Genomic DNA, 9,273 nt, shown 5'->3' with positions numbered 1-9,273 from the left:
GTCTGTGTGTAAAGTTTTTTAATTGTGCAGATGACACCTCAACGATTAGGTCAAATTTGCATGGAAAATCGCTAGGAAAATATGTGCGCAGAATTAACTAACTAGTACTGTACTACATCATAGTATAATGCAATTGTTTAGGTATTAATTGAGATTAGGTTAAAGCCTTTGGCAAAATCTGCACAGATGGATTTTTAGGACTAAAAAAAAGTGGGCATCGACCGTCGCAAAAAACTTTAGAAAGTAGTCGAGGGGACGTAAGCCCCCAAAAATATGACAATTTAGGGGTTTCAAAGGCAATATTTAATCAATTTTAGGGTCAATTAATATGCACAAAATACATATAATTTTTTTGATTTTTTTTTTACTCCAACGAATTGTGGTTTTTCTTTCCAACGGGGTGGGGGTGCAAAGCTTCCCCAATGCGGTGGGGGGTGCAAAGCCTCCCCAACGGGAGGGCTGTAGCCCTGCCTAGGTATCTACATGCATAAGAATTATGAGAGTGCTCAAAAGAATGTAGTCTTGCACAATTTGATCAATTACTCGTGGAGATATCCATCCTTCACTTACCTTCTATTTTTTACATTTAATCGGTTTTAAACACAAAATAGAGCATATTAAATTATTGTATCTTAATGACACCAAATGTACCTCCACAGTACATACAGTACAAATTTGACTAAGATATTGACAATATACAAAGGCTAATAATTTGTTGCTGTTTTTCCAATGCTCAACACACATCTACCACCGCCACCTTGTACTGTGGGCAGAGTGGGTTTAGTTGGAACAAAATTTACAAAAATGTCCATATAATTCTATTGCACCTAATTCAATAAATGATAACTACAACAGTAGAAGCACATATGCTTTTGAAGTTTTAGCTTGAACTACGACTAAAGTTTGTTTTAAGAATACCGGAAGCAGTAACTGAAACTTTGAGTGTTGGAATAGTAGCCATTGATTAGAGCATTAAAATGATACAAAAAATTTTACCTAAAGTGTAGTTTTTGAGTTACAATCATTGTGAAAAAGGCCGGAATTGCATGACACTGCCATCTTTGTTGGACGCTGGTACATTTTTTTTGGTTGGCGAACTTCAGACATACAATGTTGTACAGCACTGTAGCTTGGAAATCAATGCATTCATTTAACGCATGAAGGAAATTACCTGTAAACAGGGTTGGTTTTCTGGGGAGTTTTAAAATAGATACAGGGTTTAGGATTTAAAGAGATTTTAACAAAAAAAGCCTGTGCTGCAGTGGATTGGATTGAACATTTAACTTTATTTTATTCAAGAAGATTATGTTGATATTAAACACTGTAAACACCTTGTAAGGCACTTTAATACTTTTTTGCTTACTACTTAGATTTTTTTTGTTGATTGGCTCATCATTAAATATATTCATCTTTTCAAGCCAGTTGAAAATGAGCCCTCTCTTTTCATATGTGATTGTATTGTACTTTCCATAATTAAATGCGTTGACTGACAATGAAAATCTACTGTTGCTATTAGTCATTGAAAATCACTTTTAATTTATGAGTATCACTCTCTGTTTCCCCTCTCTCATTAAACTACTATAACAGCACCCACAAGTGAGGCTGTACAGTTAATGACCAACTGCTATATTTTTTTCACAAATGCATTGCAATTAACATATCATTGAATTCTTGAATAATCATTGAACTCTTGAATTCATGTAATTGGAATCAATATATAAAATTTAAAGATCACTTTTCAAAAGAGCTAATTGAATGCCACACTATTCAGACTGCATTATCTTAAACAATAGTTTAATTTAAAAAACATTTTTTTAATCACAGTTTCTGTAAAACTCTACAATATAAAGTACTACTGTATACAATGTAAAGGTACATGACATGATGCATATTTAAGCACTCCATTTAAACACAACAGTGGGTAAAGAACTGTCGCATGGCAAAAATGAAGCGGAAATGTCATATCTTTTTATGCAAATCCAGTCGTACGTGGTGCCCTTCTGTTTCCAATAATGGCAGTTTACACAAGTTTATTTAGACCATGGTCAAGAATTTTGTTGCTAGTATTTTTTCTACTGATAGTACTGTGCCCTGGTAAAATAGTTATTCATAACTTGTGATTTAATGCAGAGTTGTTCCTATTCAAATTTTAGGTTGAATTGGAACGTTTGAATTCAGCAACACATGAGATCAACACCTTGGAATTTCAGCTTGATGTAAGTATGAACTCTAAAATTTCAAAATGAATGCGCACTACCATTGCATTTTCATGCCCTGGATAAATCAGGCGCATTACTGTATGGGGCTTCCCCTTTCTACTGTCTATAAATAACTTATGTACTAGTAAGCTTGTAAGCAAAAAAAAAAACAGCCTTGTAGTGGACGACGAGAGTTGCTGGTACTGGGTTACCGGGTAGTACAGACACGAAAAGGGGAGAGTCATTGATTGAGTTCCTTGTCCACGTTTTGAGTACTTTGAGGTTTTGGTGTAAAGCGCTATTTAATCCAACCATTGTTGTTTTATTATATTATATACTGTAGTTAATCAATTAGTGAATCTACTGTATTATTTTTTTTTTACATGAAGAATAATAATCTTAGCTATACTGTATTTTGTACAATGAGTTTGTCATTCTCATGCTCATGCAAATGTAAACAACCAGACCTTTTCATCCTAGGATTGGCTGTGAATTATGAATGTATACAAACATACATTTTAATTTTACTCAAAAATTAACAAGTATTTGGTTGCTTTTACATTGTTTCTGATTTCGTTGCTAAATTCAGATTTTTAGATAGACATTCCATATCAGTGTACCATGTAACATAAATAAGTACAAATTAGCTACATGTATAGGAAGTCTTACAGGTAATTGCAAATAATAATCAGTTAAAAGCAAAATAGTACAAGTAGTTAATATGCATTAATAAAAATAAATGTATTTTGTATATATTATTATTGTATAATTGGTTGGTGTGAACAAATAATTGATATCATGAGTGTCTTGTGTTTGTTTGACATTGAAATAGCACTGTACTATAAATTGGTAACGGATCATTCACAATTTTCAACATTTTCACAAGTGTAAACAATCAGTACGCTAGGCGGGAGTGGGTAGACAAGTTGGTACACTTTTACATGTGCCTAAAAATGTTGATTCAAAATATCATACAATATTCAAAATATTAAGTATTTATGACCAATTAGAATGCAACCATGGATAATATTATAGACATAGTATGAAAACCAAGTAAGTGCTTTTGTTAACATTACACAAAAATGAATGGTTTTTCCAAAATCAACATTTTTTTATGTAATTTTCAGAGGGGAGCGAGGGGCTACCAAAAAAGAGTACTGTTTGAGCACTTGTGAAAATGTTGATAATTGTGAATGATCCTTAAGTCAAGGAAAAGTTCACATTTCCAAACTCTAGAATGCCCTTGATTTATATTTGAAATGCCTGGAATGAATTTGTCTTTAATCTATGGCATATCTAGGAGTCTTAAAGTTGGAGGGAGGAGGGTGGGGGTTGACCCCTGATTGTGGAGTGAAGGTAAAGTAGGGGTTTTCGATGGTTAAGTGAGAGGGCGCCAGTTCGCATAATAAAGTGATATGAGGCGCCCCCTCATCTAGATACGCCGCTGTCTTTTAATAATTGGGGGTGTTTTTCTCTGTCATTATTTGCAGGAGGCAAGATCAAGCTTTAGACATGCTCTTACGGAGTCAACACAGAGTCTCAATGCAACAGCCAAGCGTCTTGGTGCATGTATAGAAAAAGCCCGGCCGTTTTACGATGCACGTCAACGAGCCAAGGAAGTATGTATAAGGCTTTTTCCAAACCTTACTGTAGTATATTTTTACAAGAAATTAAAACTTCTATATTTTATTGAATCAGTCAGACAAGTGTATTTTCCCCCAGTTTTTAAATATTCAAAAATTTATCTCATTAAACCGTTCTGAGTTTTTCGTGAAACACCCTTTTTGTGTCTTAGTAATACAAGACATACCAAAATATTTTTTCTCTCCAGAGCATGGTTCTTAAAATCAATGTTATTTATAAATTTTTTTTATTGAGTGTGGAGCTTGCAACAAAAGGTCCGAGTTCATATTTGTGACACAGGGATTTCTTCACTTTTTTAAAGCCTCATGAATGAACTTGATTTAAGCATTACTTCCATCCTGCAAGTGTCAATTCACATGTTTTTAAATGAGAATAAAAGATAAAGGATTCAACAAAAAAAAGAAATGTTATTACATTTTTTAATTACTTTAATCACTTAGCTTCACCAAAGCACTCAGCAGGCTGCCGTCAGTTTTGAGAGAGCCAACAGCATGCTGGCAGCCGCCAAGGAGATGGTAGATCTTGCTGAGATGGGTCTACTCGACGAGGGCAGGGAGTTTGATGCCAACTGGCAAGAGATGTTGAACCATGCTACCATGAAGGTACTGTACTGAACTTTGTACTCCCTTTAAAAAGAAAAAAAAAACATTTTCACAACATATTTTTCTGCTCTTATTAATATTTTTTGGCAATTTTTCTCTCGTCTATTTTATTTATTTACTAATTGTTAGATTGGCTAGCTATCATTTTCACTAGAGTTCCTGTCCTGTTTTAGCAATCCCTTTCTTGTTTTCTTTGTTAGTTTTCTTCGTAGTTGTAGTATGTATGAAAGTAGGTAGGTAGGGGAACAAGTCATAAATCACAGCATCGTTGTACTGAATTGCAGATGGATGTGGTCCGTGACTAACTCAGTCGCTTTAAAGAGGCGCTTCTAGTAGCTGCATGTTCACATCATTTCACAACGACAGACTGAATTGAACCATAACGTAGCATCGGTCAAACCCCTATACACTGCACACGGGCCAGATTTGTACACTGGACCTCCATTTTTAAGTCCTTATTCGAGAAGACTTATGGTTCTACCAACTGAACCCTGGGCGAGAAGCGGCTTAAACCGGCACCCATGTTAAGGCTGTAGCTAGCGGCACCCCTGCTTTACCGCTGGGCCACTCGATTCGCCGTTCTTTTTGTTCACGTAAAGCAAATAGAGGCCTGCAACAATCTTGATACGCTACATTATAGATATTTTTTTAAGTCTGTGGTTTTATAAATGCCTATCCTGCTATGTTCATATCCTACAAACAAGTTTATATAGCAGAAACCAAATCATTTATCTTGTCAAAAGACATTATTGAAGTTCTTGGTAGAGTAACTGTAAGGTTAAAACACAAAATTGGTATGTCATCACAAAACAGAATGTAAACACTTTCACACCCCCCTTTCTCACCCTGAATGTTGGCAACCTTATCAGGAAGGACATCTGATTTATGTTCTGTTACAGTTAGACATGGACGAGTTGTCGGTTCCTATAACTAAGGCGAAGTCCAACTCAGAAAGCGTCATACCTGTACAACACAGTCGGAATTTTGACTTAAGTGTCTATGTGATGTTTAGTATTTGAGTTATCAGGCTGATGTTAACTAGAGGCGCCCCAAAGTTTTCTGAATTTTTTGTTTAAATTTTGTTATTTTGAAATGTAGGTTGGAGAAGCAGAGCTTGAGAAAAACATTAGTGAACGTCAACACGAGAGAACAGCCGCTGAGTTTGATCAAGAGGAGTTAGTTGTGAAACGCCTTCAGAAAAGCTTGAAAAGTGTTATCAATAAGTCAAGGTAATAAATGACATAATAGCCAATTCTTGTTTTGTTTAATATAAATACACATAAATACACACAAATTCTGCTTTTTAAGTTAGGAACTGTAGCTCGGTATTTTGGCAACACTTATTTATACCTTGTTTAGCGATGTTGGGTGTGCTAAAAACAAGCCAAATATATATTTTTTCTACTTTGAATTCATTGTTATCGGCAGGTAGCAGGTTTAATTTTATCATTAAGCTCCTAAACTTTAAACAAGCTCCGCTGATGTCAATGTTGTAACAAAATTGATTCAAAAACCAATTAATAATAATAATAGGAAAATTTCCTTTATCGCACTCATAACATGCAACAATGTTAAGCAGTAGTTAGCGGCGCCTGACTTATTGTTGGATTACTCAACTCGCTAGAGCAACACCAAAGTCTGTAAGGTAATAAAGACCTCATTGAATCTAACTAGGTCAATTTGTTTGTTTATCAGTTGCCTTTATAATTAAAAGAAAGGTAAAGGCACATAAATAATTGAATACATTTTCTGACACGATCTCATTAGTATTGATCAGTTAACAAAACCATGGAGCTATGAAATTAGAATTTTTATTTAATTTCATAGCGCAATAACTTTACACACACTATGATATTATCAACAAAAAAACTGTTATAAAGGCCCATATATAGTCATGATGGGATGTCACCATATTTTGGCATGTCACATGTTTTTGTCAAATAGATTTTGATAGTCTGGAAAAAGCTTGGATATAATTTAAAACTCAGAGATGACTGCATGGCAGTTCGATGACTTGTTAGACGCATTAAGTATAGAGTACTACAGTGTTGCGTCACGATAACATGTGATGTTACTCCTTTGCTATCGTTGCAAAATGAGTTCAACCGAATGCCATTTTCTCCACTGACAAACCATTGATCCCAATTTCTAACATAATCATTAAGATGTTGTTGTATTATAGTTTTTCTTTGTAAATTTTAATTGATGATTAATGAGTGTTCGATAACTAATATAATGCAAGCTTTTGTGTTTTTAGTACATTTTGATGGTGAATTATTAGATTTTAAAATGCCTATTCCAGAAAGCCTATGAAGTCATTCAGGGATTCTGGCGTAATGAACGGCAACCAACGTCTGGTTGGTGGCAGAGGTCGCCACCTGGTGTTGTAACGACACGACTGTGGTACACTATATGAAATCATTAACATGTGCCTTGCTTCAAACCAAAAATTCCAGATTCTTTTAAAAGCTTTAGCATAATGTTTTAGAAAAAATTAATAACAAGGTTCAGAAGCTAATTATCTTGTCCAAAGTATATACATTGCAGAATTTATAAAATTCAAGGTAAATCAAATCAATATTGGAGTACCCTAAGGAAAAATGCTGGAGCCATACTCAGACTGTGGTATCTGATACGTGAGCCATGTTCGCTGATGATATATTTATTTATTTTTTTTTTAGTAAAAACATTCACTTGTGCAATGGAACCTTGTTAGTTAATGCTGGAAAAATGGAAATGTGTTAAAAATAATCTAAAGGACAAAATTAAAGACTTGTCCAGACTATAACATTGATTTGACAACATGTGACATGCCTTAATATGGCCATGATGACATCATATTATGACCATATAGGCACATCATGACTGTATATGGGCATACTGTACAACAGTTTTCTCTCAAATAAAATTTGTCTGTACTACAGAGCTAACAAAGCAGGTTCTGCCAAAACTTGCATTAAATACCCGATGGCAGAAAACACTATATACAGTAGTACCACACTCTTGTTATTTAGAATTTTCTTTGCCTTTATCCTTTTTTCTGTTTTGTAGGCTAGGCAAGTCAGATGCCAGTTTCATTTGTGCACCTGTGAATTATGAGCCTGCCAACCACTGGTTGCCAGTAGAATTTAAATTGCAGGAGAACGGTGCGATGATTCTGGTTCATCTGCTTGTGTTGTTGTTTTTGGTTTTTTGGTTAGCTTAGGATAGATTAGATCTTGGTTTAGTTTTTTCCCTTTTTAGAGACATCGGTATGATATATATATATATATATATATATATAAAATCAAAGGGAAGTTGGTGCAAATCATCAGGATGAGAGGGCTCAACCGGCTGGGAGCAGAGTTCAATTTTATATATATATATATAAAATGAAATATATATATGTAGAAATATATATATTTCTACATACGTACATAAATACATACATAATACTACACTTGTCATTAGACTTCAGGAACAATGTGAATGGATAGCCACAGGTAAACTGATAAAGTAGAGTTGAGGGGCACTGCTTTCTACAGCCTTAACATCGGTTTAAGATGCTCCTTGTCCAGGGTTTTGGTTCGTAAGTCTTCTCAGATCAGGACATAAAACCTGATGTTTCTGGCTTGTGTGTATTTTAAAAGAACGCATTGCATCTTTTGAAAGAGTAGGTGGTTATGCAATAGCATTTGAGCCCCTGTCGATATGAAATGTTATGAACATGAAGCTAATTAGCGCCTGTCTATGGCTGCTAGGTATATCGGACTATGTTCATACAAAATGATGCTGCAAATTATGTATAATTATTCTCTTAACTTTCCTTGGTGCACCTTAGAAAAGTGACATCAGACAAGATTCCAGCTTTACTACCTCATTATGAATGATTATGTGTACATGGTTTATCCTCTGTTCATCTTTAAAATGGCATTGATTTAGAGTAGGCCTACTTATATGCCCTCAAATCGCTGGAATGTACACTGTATATAGCCATTTGACATGACATATCCCCTTGGGTGATAGGGCCTGAAGAAGCTATAGTTAGGGGCCTCATCCTTCTCGTTATGCCAACTGTTGGCAACTGTATATATGAGGCCAACTTATATATTAAATATAATCATACTATATTGTTTCTCGAGTCTATAGCCATCAAAATTAATATTTAATATTGCTGGGTCAGGTCTGAATGCTTTGTGTGACAGATCCTTGTTGCTGTTGTTATTGTTATTATTGTTAGGTAACATTATTTTTAATTAATTGTCTCAAGGCTCCCCTTTTTCCAAAAACCTAATTTGTGGATCGTAGGTTGTTTTTCTTTTTTGTTGAACTGGGTTTTAAAAGGTCCGTTAAGGGCTCTCTTCACTGAAGAATTATAGTATGTCAATACAAAACATGTTGTAGTCTATTAAAGGAGGTAAGAATTTGAGCGAGACACATATTTAAAAAAAATATATATTTTCTACATTTTTAGGCAAGAAAAATTAAATTAATATGGACTTTATTGTTATTGTTTTATTGTAATTATTGAGTCACAAACAACAATGACTGTCTCTTAAATGTGACTGCCAAGATAACACACAACATGTAGTCTATTAAAGGAGGTTACAATTCAAGTCAGACATATATTTTTAAAAAACTAATTTTTTTTAATGTTTCTGTTTTTAGGCGAGAACAACACGCGTGAATTTGATAATGCACGCGGGAGCTTGATACAAACAATTAAATTAGTATAACCTTATTGTTATTATTGTTTTAGTTGTTACAGTAAATTCAGCCACAAACAACAATGACCTGTCTCTTATACACATCTATTTGTCTGTACTACAGAGCTATCAAAGCAGGTTCTG

At 34.5% G+C, this 9,273-nt stretch overlaps 1 protein-coding gene across 1 annotated transcript in view; it reads left to right on the top strand.

Moving 5' to 3' along the window:
• Positions 1-9,273, top strand: part of LOC117114164 (SH3 domain-binding protein 5 homolog) — a 23,226-nt gene that overhangs the window by 2,809 nt on the left and 11,144 nt on the right. Inside the window, exons 2-5 of the mRNA XM_033257732.1 lie at positions 2,154-2,216; positions 3,689-3,817; positions 4,283-4,444; positions 5,543-5,673. Of these exons, the coding sequence (XP_033113623.1) occupies positions 2,154-2,216; positions 3,689-3,817; positions 4,283-4,444; positions 5,543-5,673 (485 nt within the window). The remainder of the gene's footprint in view (positions 1-2,153; positions 2,217-3,688; positions 3,818-4,282; positions 4,445-5,542; positions 5,674-9,273) is intronic.

This window comes from Anneissia japonica, unplaced genomic scaffold (assembly GCF_011630105.1).
Source record: "Anneissia japonica isolate Jap-2015-1 unplaced genomic scaffold, ASM1163010v1 scaffold287840_len1291095_cov163, whole genome shotgun sequence".
Lineage (NCBI taxonomy): Eukaryota > Metazoa > Echinodermata > Crinoidea > Comatulida > Comatulidae > Anneissia > Anneissia japonica.
The sequence above is the reverse complement of the archived record's forward strand: the minus strand, read 5'-3'. Positions and strand labels throughout refer to the sequence as shown.